This window comes from Aythya marila (genome assembly GCF_965140915.1).
Source record: "Aythya marila genome assembly, chromosome: 7".
Taxonomy (NCBI): domain Eukaryota; kingdom Metazoa; phylum Chordata; class Aves; order Anseriformes; family Anatidae; genus Aythya; species Aythya marila.
Genome location: NC_139048.1, coordinates 19,276,770 through 19,296,557, shown reverse-complemented (window position 1 = coordinate 19,296,557; position 19,788 = coordinate 19,276,770). Strand labels below are relative to the sequence as shown.

Genomic DNA, 19,788 nt, shown 5'->3' with positions numbered 1-19,788 from the left:
AAAAGGACAGGCATAAAATTTCTTGTCAAGCCCAAGGTGACCTAGGGTTAGCAAAGCCTGAATGTGGTAGGTGAAGGTAGGAATAATGTAATGTAATCTGGTGCAAGCCATAGGTGGGTACACATGGTCAATAGTTCCTCTACACTTGTGTGATTCATCTATATCAAGTGATCTGGGTGAAAACAAATTCGTTTTTGGTAGAGTTTGCAAACAATGCTTAATGAGTCAAATACTGATTAAAGTTGTGCTGATGGTGAAATAAACTGTGCTTGTTTAATGCTTTAGAGATTTTTTACAGTTTGTAGAAATGGGAATTTTGCATGAATATCAGTTGGTCTGAAAAGAGTTCAGGGATGGAAACCCAAAGTTTGGTACCTAGAAAAATATGGTGCTTAAGATAGCAGTGGTGATACAGCAAAGGCACTATGTCTTTCCTTAATATCTGGGGTTATTTTCACAGCACAGGCAAATTTCCATGTCTTTTTCTCTATTCAGTTTTAAGATGAGATACTGTCAAATTGGAAACTTCAGAAATGGGTTACAGGAATGAAAGGAAGTCAGACCTGCACACCTGATGGCTAAAAACAGTGTACTCATCTGAGAGAAGTTATAAGCTGACTTGACAGCCTATAAGCACAGACAGGAGGAAGATTTTGATGATAAAAGACTATTACCAGGTATACAGGAAGCGAAGGATGAAAAATGAAAGTTATTCATTTTTTCTCAGCAACATAAACAGGATTTTCATGAAATGAAAGTTTTAAAACATGTAGTGATTATAGCAGAACAACAACAAAAAAGAGACAGGTGCGTAGTCTGTAAAACTGAATCCTTATGAACTTTTCGTGAATTATGTATTTTTTACTAAGTGATTATTAAACCCACACAGACTTCAACTTCAGCATTTACTCTAAGGGGATTGTGGAATTATGATGTGATGTACTACAATTTTGTTATTGTTTTTCCTGCTGAATTCTTTGGAATGAACACATCCAAAAGCTAAATTAATTATTAATAGTACTCAGAAATACACAGTACGTGGAGGTATGTGAATGACAAATTCTCTTGCTACCACTCCAAAATATCTAAAACTCTGTGAATAGTTTAATTGACTCTTACAACAAATAAGCCCCAAATTGTTTAGCTTATAGTATAGCCAAATTTTATTTACTATTCCAAACTTTCTAAATGTAATCTTAAAACCATAGGCTAAATTCTTTTATCTGGTGATCACTCTCATGTGGGAATGAATTTTCTATTGCTTGCTATCATCCATAGCAAAGTATTTATTTTTAAAACATAGGTAGGCCACAGCTTATTATTTCTTTCTGAAAAGAGGTTGCAGGAGTAAGAGAAAGCAGAGTATTTGATTAGCACTCTAACATTTTTCACTTGTGAAAGCATTTTGCACATATGAAAGTGGTCACATACTCTTATCACAGTTACTCAAATCAAAGCCTGAACAGTCCCACAAGAACAGCAGGCGGCTTTTGATTTGTTAGAAAATACTTCTTTTAGTTAAGGAGAAAGAAATGTTGCAATTGATCCAGCTTTGATTAACATCTGAATGTTAAGAGGTTTTAATAGTGGTATTTCCAAGTACCTTTGGTTATCTTGCAGTACACACAGTAGCATTAAATATGCATATCCAACGATCTGGCAAGAGATCTCTAAGCTATTAATTCCTTGTTTTCTATTCTAAGCATGTTCCAGCCCCCTGATAGAAGAAATGATTGGTGTGCATTCCTCCCACTCCTGAAAATTACCTGGACTAACTGTACAGTTCTGCCTACAGCTTACCTAGCAATACTTGAATTTTGTCAGAAGGACATTTTTTTCTAATCATAATGCTTCCGAGTAATACTTGATTCTGGGCTCAACTCTTTACTCAGGTTGGTGCTGTACAGAATCAAACTTTGCCAGCTGGCAAAATTTCAGTAATTTCTTCAGAAATTTCAACATAAGTGCATTTGAGTTGAGCAAGCTATTTTTCTAGACTTAAATTGCTCAACATAAACGCACCATAAAACATTTGCTTTCAGGTTCTACAACGAAGCACTTGCGGAGATCTTCTGGGGACGTGGAGCTCTTTGGGAGCCACACGTTACACAATGGTGAGTAAAGGCTTAGCTTTTTTTAAAAGGAAGGTACAGATCACTATATGTTTTAAAACTGCAAAAGAAGGATATTTGAAAGGTCCACCTAATTATGCCTATATCTACATCCCTATTAGATATGGATGTATTCCATTAAAAACTGACAGAAGATGCAAAGAAAGACACATTTATGAAGATTACTGTGAATTTGGGTTTTGCTTTGTAATGATTTGGAAAAAAAAAAAAAAACACACACAAAAAACCAAACAACTACATATATCTCTCTGGGTATTTCTCCTGCTGTTATCCTTTTCTCAGAATTGTTTGTGATAATATTCAGAATTTTGTAAGGTATAGATATGAAATAAAGCATAAAGCATAGCCTCTTTACAAGAAAAATGTATAATACAGTGTACTCCTTCTGTTTTTCTCTTTTTTCTCTTATCAAGCAATGTCCTGTTTCAGCTTTTCAAGCCTCCAAATCTGTTTGCAGAATCTGAATCAACAGTTAGGTATTGCTAAATAGATAGACAAAGCCCTATGGCCCAGTTATCCTCTAATTTGTGCTCACCTAGTCCCCAAAACTACAGACATCAATTACTACCTCTGACGATAGTCTAGGGAATGGCATAAGTTTTAAAGAAGAGTTAGCAGTTTCTTTAATACATGTAGATTTGGAGATGAAGGAAGAAATTATCATCTACTTATTTCCCTGCTAAGCTTTTCTTAGGGCTTGTCTTGTCTGTAATCAGTTGGAAAAGATTTTGTTGGCCAAGGTGATCTGGCACCTCATTTCACATTAATTCATCCAGTTGCAAAGACCATTAAATCCAGTTCAGAAGATCTTGCTCTGCAAGATGTGACTGGTGGCATTCCCTTTTTAAGAGAGCAAACAAGCAAAAAGTATTCCCTGAGGTGCCTTGCTCTTGAAAACCCAGAACAACGCAACCCTTATGTTGAACTAGAAATCCTTGGCATTACTGTGACAGTAATAATGTCACCTATTTTTTAATAAAGGGTATTGTTTCTGGCACTGCTCATTGATATCTTCTGCGCTCAGCCTGATTATATGTGGGACCTTTACTGCTAACTAACTGTTACTTAGCTGGTGTACCCGTTGGTTGTTCCAGAAAAAGGTCAGTTCAGAAGTGGTTAGACAACACACACTTCCCCTTCTCTTTCTGTTCTGATCCAATAGAGGGTCCAGAACTTTGCTCTTTAGACAGAGGAGTGTGCCCAGTTTCACCTAACTGACATTTCTTTGAATAGCAAGATAAGAACAGATGTTGGAGCAAACTAAAGACAAAACATTCACAGAACACAGCCCAGGACAGCAAATGACAAATTTTAGTCAGTACTATAAAGACATGAGTACAGCACTCAGACCTCTGGTAGAAGTAGCCTGTGCAGCTGCAAACTTCTGCATCAGTTCAGAGGAAGCACCACCACCAGCATGCTCTGGACAACTAATATAAAGCAGGCAGCTTTAGTTAAATTGTTTAGTTAATAATAATGTCTCCTTAATAATTATTATTATTTTCCCTTTAATTAAATTAAACTTACCTCAACTTGAGAGTTGTTCTTTACTTTACTTCTCCCCTTCCTCATCTAAGGAGGGGGAGTGAGAGAGCGGTTGTGGTGTTTAGCTGCCTAGCACGGTAAAACCACCACAAACGTACAACACAGGGATTCTGCCCCAAGGCACTAATTTGTGTCTCTTCCCTATCTGGCCACCTATTTCACAAAACTTACCAGAATCTAATCTTATAAGACCCCAAATTTTCCAAAATTTTGGTGAAATTGCTGTGCTCAGAAGTGATGCTGGGATGCTACACAGACAGTGATTTACAGGAGAAATAGCTAAATCTGACTCAAAGGCAATAAATAAAGCACTAATAAGAATCTGACAGGGCTTTTAAGTCTGCGCTACTATGGAAGCTTTTGGTGATTTATAGAGCTTGGACTTTGACAGGGAGCCATGCTACAGACACATTTATATTACACCATTTTGTCTCTTCCCACACAAGAAAAATGCAGTGAAGTATCTAGAGTTCCCTTTTCCAACATTTTCGTGTGCACATAAGGTTCTTTCTAGCTTTTGTTTCAGGTTCATTGACTTAGCTTCTCAAAACAAAGATAATCAAAGTTGAATTAAATTCATGCCATGTGCTCCATGTCTCTTTTACAGAAAAGCTTTCTCGCGTTCCTTCTTGCAATGGGCATCATTGTGACACTTGGTGATGCATACTGCTTTACAAAAATAAACAAGCCAGGGGAGTCTGACAAAGGTAAGAACAGGGAAAGTGCTCTCACTTGATAGTTTTTTGTTGGCTCAGCTCTATATAGAACTGCTGGGAAGGGCCCAAAATATCGGGGAGGTGGAAGTTGTCAGAAAGACCTGAATAAGATGTTCCACCACTAAGGTTCCAAAACTAGGGAAAAATGGAATTTTCACCTGGACTGGGTATAGTTGCAGCAATACTACTGCTATTGGTGGTGGGTTGCTAGTGCTGTGCCAGCACACAGAGCTGCTGCTGGAGTTGAGAGCGTTTCTGATTGCAGTGTGGTTCTAGATGGCAAATCTGGCTGTTTGGTTGCTCACTTTCACCCCAGGTCTGTAACACTGAAACTGTCTCTAAGAAGAAGAAACAAGTTCAGGCTCTCAAAATAGTCCAGGTAACAGCCAGGAGGACAAAATGACTTCTGTTTAATCATTATCAGGAAAAACATTTTCAGAAAATATACAGGCATTTTTAAACCTTTCATCTTTAATGTGGAGGCTTAAAGAACATCTTTTGTTTTGTTCCTGTGTTATGCAGGCTGTGTCCTGGATGGAAAAGTGTACCCATTTGGACATATCTCAAGGACAGATGATTGCTTCCGATGCACCTGCACCCAAAGCCAAATATCTTGCTGCTCCCTGTAAGTCTGAACTCACTGGCAGCATCATTGCCCATAGGAAGACCACAGGTTTCCATCTGCTGGGAATAAATGAGGCTCTAAAGGCACAAGAGAGCCTTTCCTCTCACAGAGGGATAAAAGCCACATACGGCTTCAGATGACTTGACTCCTTGGCTGTGGTTACCTTAGTTCACTTTCTGCTGACTGGGGGTGGACACAGGCCCTTCCAGGCACATCCAGTTGGTGCTTGCCTTTAATGCTAAGCCACCTGTGAGCCCCTCTTACACTGTAGTTAAGTAGAAAGGAGTTCATTCCACAAGCTGCTTAAGTGCAGATCCTCTAGAGAAATCATGATGATCTGAATCCCTTTTCAGAGATGCTTTTCTTCACTGAACATGCAGACATTAGAGTGGCATGGCTCTGCTCTGAAGTATCTCTTTCCAACATCCTCTTTTCCTCTTATCCCACCTTCTCAAAATACCAAAATGTCTAGATTATGATCATTGCCTTTTCTCAGGTGACACCCACTTTCAGGAAATGGAAACCACACTCTAAGCATACTGAAAATAATGAAAATTGATGGAAAAGAGATAAAACATGCTGAGACCATGCTTATCTCACATTGTAGAGTGCTGTGCTAGAAGAATTCCCATACTGGTACATCTACATGTCATTGCAGAAGGACATCTGCTGAGGTGCTGGAAGCTGTAGCTGTGGGTGCTCAAGCTAGCTAGGCTGGTCTAAGCCACAGTTTCAGAGATTTCTGACTCTGCACTAGTTCGGTAGTTCAATATATAGTCACCAAAGCACTGAATTATTGAATCTTTTATTGCTTTCAGTCTAACTTTTTTTTCTTTTTTTTTCCTCCTTCTTTTTTTTTTTTTTTTTTTTTTTTTTTTTTTCTGTTTATCAACGGTAGCTTTCATACTCCTGTTGGTTATGACAAAGAAAAATGTAAAATTGTTTTCAACAAGAGAAGCTGCAACTATGATGTTGTGGAGAAGAATGACCCCTCCAAGGAGTGCTTTGTCCACAGTCGTGTGGGTTAACAATGCACCTGCTCCAAGCCTACAGACGCTTTGCCATCAAAGATGCTCAAAGACATGGCAGATCTTATGAAAGAGAGTGCTTCAGCAGCTCACTTTTAATCTCCCAATTATTCTAATTCAGTAAACAAGATGCATAATCAGATACAAAGTCTTATTTCTGTCATTACTTGTTTTGGTATCACTGAGCTTTGTTGAATGCAATAAATCCAGATGAAACATCCAGAAATGCTTCATAATGATGGCTCTTTTTATGTAATAATCCTGGGGAACATCACCTTCTTTGAGAGAGGAACGCATTTGTCTCAGTACTTCAATGTGCCATACACCAGTGCCCTGGCAGAAGCTGCACTCATGCTTTGCAGCTTCTGTTCTTGCCAAGCATCAGAGCAGCCATATTAGCTCCCCAGGTGTCAAAATTTAGAGGGGAAGCACTGTTTGGGATATGCTCTGCCACAACTCCTACACCAGGCACCAGGCCTAGGGAATGGAGGAGGACACTGGACCAGATTCCTTTCAGTATGCTCTCTCCTTCATGTCACAATCTCTGAGGGTAACCTTTCAATATCTTGTTAGTGACTGGCACAGCTGGATCCCACCTGCCAGACACTGAGAATCCACAGAGTTTGAAGAGAACCCAATGCCAGCATAATCTTAGCTGTCTCAAGGTATGCTCTTGGGATGCAGAGCCTGTGTCACATCTTTGCCAGAGCTGGACATGCACATGAACTGTCTACTGCCAAGATCCAGAAAACACCTTGCTAAATTAAACATACACTCTCCTACCACTACTACCAAAGCCAGAAGTGCAAGCCTTCAAACTACAGTGTAATTCTTTGGGAGGGAGTCACACTCAGCCAAGCTAACAAGCCTTTCTATTATGTAGTAGGCAAAACACCAGCAATTACAAATCAAGTAGAAAGCATCAGATTTTTGAGCCATTGTCTTCCTATTATATCTTCTTTCTTCTGGGGCAATGTCTGCTGAGTAGAGGGAGACACATTTCCCCCTGGCTCATTGCCATATTTCAGCCAGACTTCGGACACAAGGAGATAGAAGAGGCTGCGGAGAGAAGCAACCAGTTTTCTTTCACAACCTGCCACTCCTCTGACAGTTAACTCGCGGATCAGCCCAAAGCCAGGGACTCACTTTCCAAGGCAACATCCTTTCCACCTGCCCTGCTCATTCTGGGGGGACCTAGTACCTAGGTCTGCTGCTGTGAGCATTCAACAATGGTCTGCTTCAGTTTGACAAACTACTTTCTGGTTCCAGTTCACAGGAACTGCAGCCAGGCCAGCCAGGGAGTAACAAGCTGTAAAATAAAATGGACCTTGTAGCTCAGACAAGTACACACTGTGAGTTCCTAAGTCCCTAAAGCATTCATGAACTGCCCGTGGAGGTCATTTGCACTGCTGCAGGAGTTTTGGCAAGACCCATGCTGCTAAAACCCATGACCTCTGAAAAATCAGTGAGGATGACAGATCATTGCCCTTTTTCTCCTCCTCCCTCTCTCTCTCGCTTTTTTCTCCAGCAACATCACCACCCAATAGCAGTCACTATTCCTCTCCACAGCCCCCTCTGACTTGCTGCCAGGTGTCCTCCTCCAAGCTCCACTCCTGAAGCCTGTACACACTGCACTGCTTAATGGTTCTTGCCCACACTGCAAAGAGAGCTGGGTCAGCTCCTGGAGACGTGCTGAGCCACAGCTTCCTCATGGCATAGGGTTTTCTTCTATGAGCAGGTAGTTCTTTGCTAATAAGAACCAGGGATTTTCTTCCTGAATACTTCCCACTAAAACGAGCGAATCTGTGTGCCTAAATATGTTTACCATGCACATTTGCAATAGATCTAGACTTAGCATCCATCACATACCCTTCAGATGGGAAAGCAGAGGGGAGTTAATCTTATTTTCCACTTCTGACAAGGTATAAATTGTGTCTTCCCAGCTACTGCTCCATGTTCTATCTTCTGGAAGGAAAAATGGTAAACACTGCAGTCCTTGTTAATTCAAATACAGCCTGCAGGTTCTAGGACCAATTTGGTACTGGAGAATCTCCAAGATAGCAGAGAGGTGGAAACAACCTTCTGACTGACAGGGTAGGTTGCAAGGACAAGTTACAGACCAATGCAGCTGCATGCTGGAGTCCTGTGTAACACATTGAGAATGTCTTTTCTGGGTTTTTAATGTAGCCATCGGAACAATAAGAGTCTCCTCCTGTAAAACTCAAACTTGGACTTTTGCTGAATGACGCTTACACTGGGCTGGAATTTGGGGAGGTAAAATCCTGTCTGCATGAATGGACAAACTAACACAAAATTAATGAGTGGCTGGGATTTGACAAGGGAAATAGCAAGAAAAACATGCTGCAAGGTGAGTTAATCCACTGTGTACCACAGTTTCACCAAGGGCAACCTTTTCCTGTATAGTGTAGGAAGTGCTGAGCATTGCTGCTTTCTGCCTTGCCACCATTTGCCCTCTGTACTGGAACAATAGCTTCATTTCTCTTGTTCCTTTTTCTTTTCTTATCATGACACTGCCTTACGCTCCCCAGACAGCAGGTGTTCTTCTGCCTGTTTCATTTGAACAGCTGTGCTATGCCCTGACACTAGCTTCTGCTTCCCTGTCCTGCCTGTGAACCCATTGCCAAGGCCACCTCAAACCCAGTTTCCTGCTACATGCAAAGCTCCTGCCTGGGGCCTCCCAAATCCCTGTGTTTCTGCAGTCCAGAATTTTGGATTCTGCCTATCACTGGGGATAGAATTTCAGCCACTGATGGGCTTCTAACAGAATCTCCCACTAATTAATGGCCTACATCTGCCCACAAATAAGAGACCAGGCAACAATACCCCCCCAAAATGCTGCTTCTGCACAGTCTCTTGTCTCCAGAACTGATTTAAAAAAAAAAAAAAGTCTGTGGTTAAGCGGTGTGTGGTTTCAAAACATACACATCTTCCAGGGTAAGTGCACTGTTTAATGATACTTCACAGTCATGAAGAGTCTGTTGTGTTGTAAAAGTGAGCATTCTTAGGTAGGACAGAGATCCTTGCTTGGCCTAAAATAAATTGTCACCTTATGTTCATTCAGCAGAGGTACTGGCTTCTCAAGAAAACCTGTGTCAAACTCTGCTGGCCATTAATAAAATCAGATGGATTTGTGGAATGTTTTCTCTGGCGTTGTTTTTGGTAAATTGCCTATGAACATTGTTTTAAAGCTTTCTTATGGCTTCATTTGAGATACCTCTTTTTGGGAAAAACATCCAAGCAGTTTGCAAACACTGGTATTACATTCTTAGCCTTTTAAAGTCCTCTGCACTGTGGGCTGGATATCAGTCAATAATTCCATGTTTCTGTAAAATTGCTTCCTGTGAAGTTGAAGAAAATGTGAGGGGCCAGAAATAGAGTCGGTTCAGCTTTTTCCAGCATGTACATTTGCATATGATTTTTTTTTTAAACTTGACCTTTACCCCTTGATTTAAGCATGTTATTCCTCAAGTTGCAGATGGAAGGCACTGTATGTGGCTACTAGTACTTTGCATATCTTTGTTGTTTCATTATCCATTTCTCATCTTGCATTCCTTTATTATTCTTAGTGAAGTTCTTTATGCCAGGTAAAACATTCTCAATGTATTTACGGCCATAACCATGGATAGATCTCAGTAGCTGCAAGCTTTGCAGGACAGACAGCAGGTTTTATGCAAAACCTGCTTCATAAGAAGTGGCAAGATGGTGAATGGAGACAGGGCTGGAAGAGATGATATCCCGAGTCATTGAGCACTGTTCTTTACCATTGCAAAATATGCATCATGCTATCACTTTCACAAGCTTAGAGTAATGTCCAAGTCCTACCCTACAGGTGCTTCCCCTTTTCTTTCTCAAAGAGAGGGAAAATAATTCTTCTAGCACAAGTATGCTTTCACTGTTAAAATGCTTCCTATAAACAGTCATAGGCACTGTGTGTGTGCTTCTTTACAGCAGTGTTTCCTGAGCTTCCTTCTTGCCTTTGGCTTCTTCACATCACTATGCAATGTATGCTGTTATTATAAACTACATAGCCCAGGAGCAATTCTGGTGAAAATTGCCAGAAGAGCCACAACAGCCCTCTTTAGGTTACTCTTTTCTAGTTGTTGCCTACTGGAAACAGAGAGAATGTATACATGTATAGAATAGGAAATTGGATGAAGCAGGATTTTATACATTACAGTTGAAAACAGCAGAGAAAGAAAAGAGAAAACATCCAGACAGCCAAGATATCCCATGAGTTTGACTGAAGCACTCTGTGGCTGCCCTCCCCACCCCAGACTGTTACGAGTCCATGCAGCAATAATGTCCAAGCAATGAGTTTTTATCTTCGTGGAATCAGTGACTAACAGATTTTAAAAAATGGAAACAAGCTCAAGTCTCTCAAAATAGAGCTGAAATATAGTGCAGGTAGAATATAAACAGAATTAACTAATTTTTCCCAAAAATGGCCCTGGCCCTAAGATTGCTGAGTTAAGTAATTGACAGCACAAAACTGAAGTTAAACAGGAATATTTCCTTTCATTTGTGCATACGTTACAGATTATGTTAAAGGTGGAAGGCTGCCTGAGTTTGGCACCATCTGGAAGACCAAAGGAGTACTTCCAAAGTCAGTGTAGCCAGACGGGAATCTGCTGTTGCACCACGTAAGTTCCACCAAGCCAAATGCACCCATGGCAGGAATGGCAGCAACACTCCCACCTGTCTCCCTTCTCATAGCTGACTGCTTAGGTCACACCTCCATCAAAAATCTTTGCTTTTTCAAGGACTTATGATCTTCATTTGCTTAATCAACTGCAGAGTTTGGATAACGATCTGTTTTATGGAAATACTGTGTTTTCTCATTTCTGGAATAAGCTTTTCTTTGATTTTCTGGTTCGCAGAAGATTTCTAAGATATTTTTGTTACCACATGGCTTGAACTGAAAATTAGCTGTGTAGGAAATACTGCATTTCCCATAAATTCAAGCTCTTTTTTTGGCTGACTGTGCCACTCTTAACCATTCTGTTTTTCTGCTCCTGGACTTTTAACCTTGCTGCCATAGTATTTGTGGTTATCTTCCCCAGTGCTGCCCACACTGCAGAGACAGAGGTAGCCTTCTTGCAAACACAGCCTGGGCTTTACAGCTTGTCCTTTAGATCTTCTTGTCTTTATGTTCTTTACCTAGCACTGATCCTTTATTTTTGCGATCATGATAGGACAGGATTTTCTGGGCCAGCTGAAGAATTACCATGCATTTTAAAACATGTGCCTTCGCAAGAGGGATCTTTGCTTTCCCACAGAACTAAACGGGAAATAATGAAGTGTTTCTCACCTTCCTGAAACTACATTGAATTCAAACTGAAATTTGGCCCAGTGATAGGGACTCTGTTACGTATGGAAGGAGAAAAGGGTGTTCAAGTCAGGGAAGAGATGATGTTGTTGACTCCAGCTTAAGCCTTCCAGCTTGAACTGAGACTTCAATTCAAATTTTTGCTCTGCCAGATACCATCCTGGTAAAGCCATTCACACCATCAGTCTTTTGACTATAACATTTATACATCTCTTTGACAATGCCTAGAACAGGAGGGATCTGAGGGCACAGGTTTTGAGGTTTGTGTGTGTATAAGCCTCAGAGTTAACAAAAACATTCCCACCAAGAGAAAACTTCCTTCTAACAGATTTACTGTGTCAAAAGCTCACCATATTCTTTATTGCTGTTTAACTATACTTCTCCTTAAACAATTGTCTTGTTTCACATGCAAATGTGGAAGACATCATTCAACAGTTCTAAAGCCAACATACACTACACATAGCGTTGTCCACTTAAGATCACCATGAATTTATTTGTAAAGTGGTGTTTACTTATGATCTGTGAGCTGATATGCCTCACACTTCCTCTTGCTTTCTCCCTTCGAATTGCAGTGCCAGTCAACTTCACATACCCAGTGAGTAAAGCAGTGACTTGTCTTCCATAGGGAGTACAGCACATAGTCTCTCCCCTGCAGAAAGCAGAGCATTCTAAAGAAAGTGAGGGTGGTACTGAAATGGTGTGCTAAGAAACAGGGTTCCTGGGCTGCTTTCTTTTTATCTTGAAGTTGTTCTTGGATGTTAACTTTTTTTTTTTTGGTTGTTTAAGAACTTTACTGCTCTGAAATAATGCTGTATTTCTCTGTTGACTGCCTACCACTGAAAAATACAGACAAAAGCAAGGGTGATGGGGGGTGCATTACCCTAGTTATCTCAGTGGTCATCAGTGACCTGTATCCAGAAACTCCAGGTGAGGAATGACCAACTAAAATAGTGAGATAGATCTTCAAGAAAGTCTCCAAGATTTCCCCTTCCCCCCCTCCCTGGGGAAGGCACAGGATACTCTGTTCATCAGTGTGAGTGCAAAGAGGGCACAGAACTGGGTGGAACACGGATATATTCTTTGAATGTTTTTAAGAAGAAACAAACTGGTTGAGTAGACAACAGGAAATTTCAACAGAGTAGTATCTGCTGTAGATATCTGTTCATTCCCCACGGCATCTATCATCCTGCTCACAAGCAGCATGAAGAAATGCAACATAGTATGGGCCATATACATGTACGACGACCTCAGTAAGCATAAATGAATGGACTATACTTCAAATTTGCTATTCTGAGCAGTGTCAGAAACACAGCATGTTTTAAGGGTCACCTGAGGTGATCCTGCAAACTGAGGTGATCATGCAAAAAGCTTCTTCACTGTCCCTAGGCACTGCACAGGCTTAGACAGATCAGACCCTGCTGCATTCCAAAGAAAGCTGCTTGCAAGAGCCTCTCTCCATTCCTGGCATAGCTTGTGCCTAAAAATCAGGGAAGGGCCCTGCAATGGGGACGGCTGGGCAGTCCACACTTGTCTGAAAGGTTGACAGACTGCACACACCCATTTTGTGTTTTTTGGAGTTAGAGCAATAAACACATTCTCTGTCACTCAGCACCAAACCAGCAAGTTCAATGGGTCTTGGCTGTAACAGATTCCACAGGTTTCACTCCCGCACACCTGCGTCACAATTTGCAGTATGTCTGGTGGTGAGTTTTGTTCACATACGAAACCTGCTGCAGGACATCCATCAAGCAAAATGTTGTGTGCAAGCTTCCACACTATGAAAGGAGAAAAAATATAAATGACTCACTAAGACTAACAGAATCAAGATGATATAATTTGATGGTCCTTTTCTTACGAACTATCACAGAATACTTCCTCCTTTAACCTTTCTAACTCCCACAGCCTTCTCAGCCAAGGTCAAATAGTTACTTACCCACCACGTAGAAATTGCAAAGTACAGGCAAGCAAATCAAGTACCTGCCCTCAGCCATCTCAGATGCAAGCAATTAGGTCAGGCAACATAGCGACAGGACAATGGAAGGAAGAATGTGAACTCTCTCCATCTTCACTGTAACCAACACAAACGAAGGCCTTGGCCAAGGACCAGGATATATATTTTTGTTAACCTACAGAGTCTTTTATTTCCTTCAATAGAACAATGCATCTGGTCTGGAATACCTTCTCTGAAAAATTATCCCAGACCACAATGACACTGTGAAATTGGTTTCATATATGTTTGTGACACATCCAAAGTGGATATTTGTACTCTGCTGATGTCAGGAAAGAAATTTCCAGTACCTATGCTCATGGACTAACATGTTCTGTTGATTTATTAATGATTAGAGCTCAAGGACATTAACCATGTGGCTGTGGTACTAGTCATTTCAGGACAGTGTATACATTGATGTTGCCAAATCCAGCTTATTAATTATAAGCTGATTCTGGGCAGTTTTATCAAACCTAAGAATACCTGAAAACTCTGTAGCTCTTTTCTCCCATCCTGAAGAAAGATCTTGTAACTAAAGAAACACAAACACCGGAAGAAAAAAAAAAGGGGGAGGGGGAGCAGGGAAGTTACAAAAACACTGTCTTCTCATGCTGCAGTGAGAATTTACCCAGCCTACCAAGTTGAAAGCCAGCAAAGGTTGCCCCTATGAGTTGTCACACTGTGACATGCATTGCAATAATGCTGGCTTTCTCAAATGGGCATCCTGAGTGAGCTCTCAACTCCGGATTTGGGTAGAAGTGGAGTAGTCACCCCAGCATGGAGTTAACCTCAACTGTCAAATCCACACAATGAGGCAAAAGAGTTAGGCAGCCAGACTAGCTGAAGTATTGCTAATTGTGTAGCCCTGTTAACAAGAAACCTTCCCATTCCTATCAGAGCTACACAATGTGCAATACCTGAATGATCTAAACCAAAACTAAGCAAAAGAGATCTGTTCTTGACTCCTTCGTTATCAAATTACTGATAGTGAAAAATTAAGAGTGTCTGTCCTGACACTGCCTACCGCACACACAGAGGGCCTCAGCACTTGGGTCTTCTAAATGATGGAAAAGTAAATACTGAAGAAAATAGTCATCTAGCACCTTTTTTTTTAAGGGCTCATAGATGCCAGCTACTCTTCACAGAAACCCATCTTTCCACATAATCCTTTCAACCACCACTGCTTTTCCACAAGAGCCCTCCTTCATATGATGAACAAGAAAGATGAAAAATTGCTCAAAATCTGTCTCTTAAAATCTAGATGGTTCAAATTAAGCATGAAAATATTGGTGTGAGCAACAGCCACAACCACACAGTCCCTAATGGGTTTTTCAGTGCATTAAATATTCCTCTCAGGCTTGAAATTCCTTCTGAAGTACCTCCAATAGCTCCCTTCTAAATGTGGAGTGGAACAAAAGCCACACCTATTTCATCAGTGCCTTTCAGAACCAAACGTTCCTGAGTATAATTGGCTTATTTTAATAATCTCCACTGCATGAGGTCATTTTGCAGAAACCTTATTGGAGTTATTCATGTATGTTCAGTTTGCTCAAGAACTGGTATCAGAAGTTGCCTCTCTATATAAGTTCTTGGACAAGATGAACTTCCTTCAGGCTGGCTCCTTACTGGAAACCTCATAATTCTACAAGAATGGTGAGTCCCTACATCTTACATTGTAAATGACAATGATATGTTGCCACAGATTTTAGAAGAGGTTCTGCTGGGTTTTTCTGAGTATTCAGAATTCTAAATGACTCAGAGAAAGTAGAAACTGTGTTTTTAAGAACAAAAGTCAGAAAGATAAGTACAGGCAGGTAAGAACCCTGGATAAAAGATTCCAGGATTTACAAGGAAGGTGTCATCTAACAGGACTCCAGTTGAAAGTTTTTATTATAACTTTCTGTTTTCAATTCCTGTAATGTTTATATGAATGTTTAGATGTAATCACTTTTCTGGCAGAAAGCAACTGTTTTGCCTCAACCTAGCACTGGCCTTCATTTTCATGAAAAGTTTGGGTAACATACAAGTGCTTAGTTAAACTCAAAAAATGTTATCTTGATTTTTAGTCATTTTTCAGCTCAAATATAGCAGAGTTCTCCCCACAAAAAATAACTCATCTCTAAGTACTAGAATCTTGTTTTCTTCTTTCAAGAAATAAAAAAATATTTGACGGAGATATGCTTAAAATCTTGATCCAACACCTACTGCTTAGTATGACTGCTCACAGCTCTATAGTGTACTCATAGGCTTATCAGACTGATACCTATTACCTGATAACTAATACCATTCTAGCAGGGTTCTGCAAATCTGTACCAAAATACTGCTTTCTGGGGCCAGACCATAAACAACATCAGCAGCTTTCGGCTTATTTTTCTTTGTAATTTTTTCCTGTTTCAAGACTATCTGATCCCTTCTATGACAGAGTTTGGTCTACTGGGAAAGCTAGAAATGAGTACAGATTGTGAACACAGAGGACATGTTAATATTTTGTACTTGACTTGCTTATGGTGACCAGATGCTCATACCTATGCGTCACCGCAAATGTTATGGAAACAATGATCACAAAGTTTGCATTATTTAAATAACTATTGTCTTTGTAGATTTCCTGTTCTCCAAATAAGTCCCTTGTTTTCAGTGCCCAGATGATTGGTTTATTTTCTTTAACTTGTCCCTCCACCTCCATCAAACAAGCTGGTGATTTTTAACCTCACCTTTGTAAAACTGAATGCTTGTTTATCCCTCCTTCCATATCTAAGGTAAGACTTCTTTTTCTAAGAAGTCATCAGTTCTACTCTCTCTGACAGAGAGAGAGAAACAGTGTTTACTTCTCGTCTATCTTTTCTCTTACCAAGATTTTAAACTCACAGATAATTCCATCCCAGAGTTCTTGCACTTATTTCTCTCATGTCCTCACTGAAAGCCATTCAAACATTTCAGTCTAACATTGAAGGATGATGGACTAACCGAGGAATTTAAGTTAAACTTTGTCAACAGCTTTTTCTGAAATTTTATAGAATATAGAATTATCTAGGTTGGAAGGGACACCTGCAGGTCATTTAGTCTAAACTCCTGCTTAAAACAGGGCCAGATCATGAAGGTTTAACTTTGAGTAAAGTTCTTCAGCTCATTCCTTCAATATTAGGTTGAAACATCCGCTCAGTTCTTCAGACTCCAGTGAAGAAGATTTTTTTTTTTAAACAAATATGCAGTTAGTGGCAGAGACAGTTGGTGATCAATCCTATGGAGAAAATAATTACAAGAAAAATGAATGTGGAGGAGGAAGGACTAAAATACATTCCCTGTTCAGGTTACTTTCACAGACAGTGTCTGGATCTACCAATCCTGTATCAGGCAGTGCCTGATTTTAACACCTTGGAAAGACAGACTATCTTCTCAAATGATGCTCTGCTTCATCTAAATGGCTTCTTGATTGTATGTTAAAGTGTATAAAATGCACAAGACAATTCGATTTTGGTTCAAAAGCACAATATATTTTTCCATCTCTAACAATAGTATTTACAACCAGGAAGTTTTAATATATACTTAAATATTCACAGTTCTGCTTTCTTGTTCAGAAAACCTTCTTGGCCTGCCTTCTTGTTCTTTCTGTTAGTGTGAAAGTGTCCAATGCTGCTTGCTACTTTGAACAATTGAAGCCAGTGAATCCTGGTGATGAGATAAAAGGTAAGAAGTCAATTGTCCTCAACTTGACACACACTACCACAAGTACTGCCTGATTTGATTTATCTATTCAGCACATTTCATCACAATTTAGAAATAATTGGAAAGAGTGGAAAGGAACCACTGTGAAATGAGGAAAATGGGGTATGGAGAGTAATGGATTTATAATATATTATAAAAGAGAAAAGTTTGTCTAAGAAGCATGACACAGGCCAAATTGCACATGGATTTTGTCTAGGGAAGTAGCATAGGCTTAGTTTATTCATCTGCATGAAGTCATACTTCTTGTTTTTACTGTGATTGCTGCTACAAGAAAATAAGTGTTCAAAAGCAATACTCAATTATTTGGACACACAATTGTGGTTTAGCCCAGCAGGCAGCTAAGCATCACACAGCTGTTCACTCCCTTCCTGGGACAGGGGAAAGAACTGGGGGGAAAAAAAACGTAAAAGCTCAGGGGTTGAGATAAAGAAAGTTTGATAAGTTTTGGAAGTTCGTTGTTCTGCTGAGAACAACAAGGAACAGAGCAGCTGAGGACATCCTTTTCCATGTTTTTATATAATAATCGTCCCACTACATTAATGAAAAAAGCCAGCAGATTTCCTATACGCTTTGTGCGGGCAATAGCATTGTCAGTGCAATGTGTTTGACACTAACAGATGCTTGTGTACTACATTTTCAGGCTGCTATGACTCAAAGGGAGAGCTGCACGAATTCGGTTCCGAGTGGAAGACTGCGGACTGCTTTGAGTGCTCCTGTTCCAGGGAGGGAATTGACTGCTGCACCATGTGAGTTCAGAGCAGCTGTGGGGTTTCATCTGCTGCCACAGCACAGCACAAAGCGCTTCCCTTCATGAAGGGGTCCCTAAGAAACCACCATGACTCTTCTCTCACTCCTTTCATATCACAAAGTAACTTATTAACCCAACATCATCACTAAGCATGCAAGAAGTTGCTCTAAAAAAACAAAACCCATGTTTAAAAAATAATCCTTTTTTTTTTTTTTTAAAAAAAAAAAAGAGTGATTTTTTCTTGGGGCTAAAGTTTCAGGTAAGATACTGATTCATGAGGAAACATTTAGCTGCTTAAGAATTTTCTACTGCTGCTAATCCAGGTCTTTCCCAAGCCACGTATTGCCCCTCTTTTGTCTCTGAGAGACAGCCTGGGATACACTGGCTTGCCTGTAGTTTTTGCTGTAGCGACACCTAACCACTCATGCAATTCTTGTTCCATGTCATGGCTAGATAGAAAAGGCAATGATATTGTTTATATTGGAGCAACAAATAAACACAAACATCCCTTGGTCATAAATCAGATCAGTAAGCTACAACTCTCTCTTCATCCTGTTTAAGCAGCAGGGTAAGTCACCTTTTATCTGGGAGATTCACATGAGCTCCCTTTTCTGCCCCTAAACACTGCCTCAGTATAGTGTCTTCATATTAGAAGTGTGTAGATACAACCTCAAATAGAAGCTGTTTTTTTCTAGGTCTCATCACCTCTTTCTTTTTCCAATGACAGATATTCAACACCAGTTGGTTATGATAAAGAGAAATGTGTAAGCATTTTCAACAAGGAGACCTGCACTTATGAAGTAGTGGAGAAAAATGATCACTCAAAAACATGCCCAGTACATGAGATGGTGGGCTAACACAGAAGAGCTCTAGATTTGAGCAATATCTTTTTTTTTTTTTCCTCCTCATTTCAAGGCTTCTTTTTCACAAATTCAAAAACACTGAAAAATGCAGCCATCAAGAGAAATCTACTCAAGAACTTGCTAAGTGATAAGATTGAGTATGTATGCACAAAAGATTTCCTCAGTTTCTCTGCTTTCCTCTTCTCCATGGAGTTAGAACTTATACTTTCCTTGACATCTGAAATTAAAGCTGACTTTAAGTATCATCAGTAGCTGCTAATTTTAATTATTCTCCCTTCACACATCACTGTCAAGGAGTATGCTCTGTTATCTTCACACAGCTGTATCTTAAAGCTAAAAATAAAATCAGATGAAGCACCAAACATTCATGTGACTTTTTTTTTTTTTTTTTTTTTTTTTCGGAGAAAGAAAACCTAAAGAATTAACAGTCCAAAAGATATGGGAAAACAATGAAAAGCAGCTTAAAAGTCTTTCTGAACACTTTTCTAGGACAGTGTCTCATATGACCATCATTTATCCTACTTGGCTCCCTGAAGCCTGCCCAACCTACGGACTTCATGATCCAACACCTACCCTGTATTGTGTGCCTACAACACAGCAAACCCAGTCCTCAGCCAATTCTCTAATCTTTAAAAGATTCAACTTGAGCCCCATCCACAGGAGGAACCAGTCTTCTTACCAGGTTTGTCCTTGAAAGATGAAGTGACCTTTACCTCAAACTTCAGCTCACTTTAATCACTTTAATTTTGCAAGTGCAGGCCACTGGTTTCCTGCCTGCCTCTTGCTCCTGCCTGCCTTACTCCAGCACCCAGACTGTGTTTTCCAACAATCTGGGCTCCAACTCACTGCGCTAGGTGGCTAGCCCCAGCTCCTCCGGCACCTGCCAAGGATACTGAAGTTGGGCCAGAACTACTTCAAAACCACACCCGCACTCTTACACATGCAATCTCAATTCAGCTACCACAAACCACATGCTTCTGTTTCTCAGGGAAACTTTAGCTGATAGTGTAACTGCAAGCAGTGATACCAGCTTCCCTCTTCTGTTTCTGCTTCCCACTCTCTCAGCTGCTTGGA

The 19,788-nt window shown here is 40.2% G+C and overlaps 2 protein-coding genes across 3 annotated transcripts; both read left to right on the top strand.

Moving 5' to 3' along the window:
• Window positions 1-4,260: 4,260 nt before the first annotated feature.
• On the top strand, window positions 4,261-6,282 carry LOC309880454 (beta-microseminoprotein-like; the record flags this gene model as incomplete). Its single annotated transcript, XM_082765419.1, has 3 exons — window positions 4,261-4,384; window positions 4,916-5,018; window positions 5,917-6,282. The coding sequence occupies 3 exons, from the start codon at window positions 4,261-4,263 to the stop codon at window positions 6,044-6,046; spliced, it is 357 nt and encodes a 118-aa protein (XP_082621545.1). The 3' UTR covers window positions 6,047-6,282.
• An 8,618-nt stretch (window positions 6,283-14,900) lies between these two features.
• On the top strand, window positions 14,901-18,770 carry LOC309880371 (beta-microseminoprotein-like). 2 transcript variants are annotated; one of them, XM_082765273.1, is made up of 4 exons: window positions 14,901-15,033; window positions 16,956-17,064; window positions 17,744-17,849; window positions 18,579-18,770. In XM_082765273.1, the coding sequence occupies exons 1-4, from the start codon at window positions 15,031-15,033 to the stop codon at window positions 18,706-18,708; spliced, it is 348 nt and encodes a 115-aa protein (XP_082621399.1). In that variant the 5' UTR covers window positions 14,901-15,030; the 3' UTR covers window positions 18,709-18,770. The 2 variants fall into 2 exon arrangements, with proteins under 2 accessions (XP_082621399.1, XP_082621398.1); XM_082765272.1 differs by having other exon boundaries at window positions 15,013-15,033; window positions 16,938-17,064.
• Window positions 18,771-19,788: the final 1,018 nt, after the last annotated feature.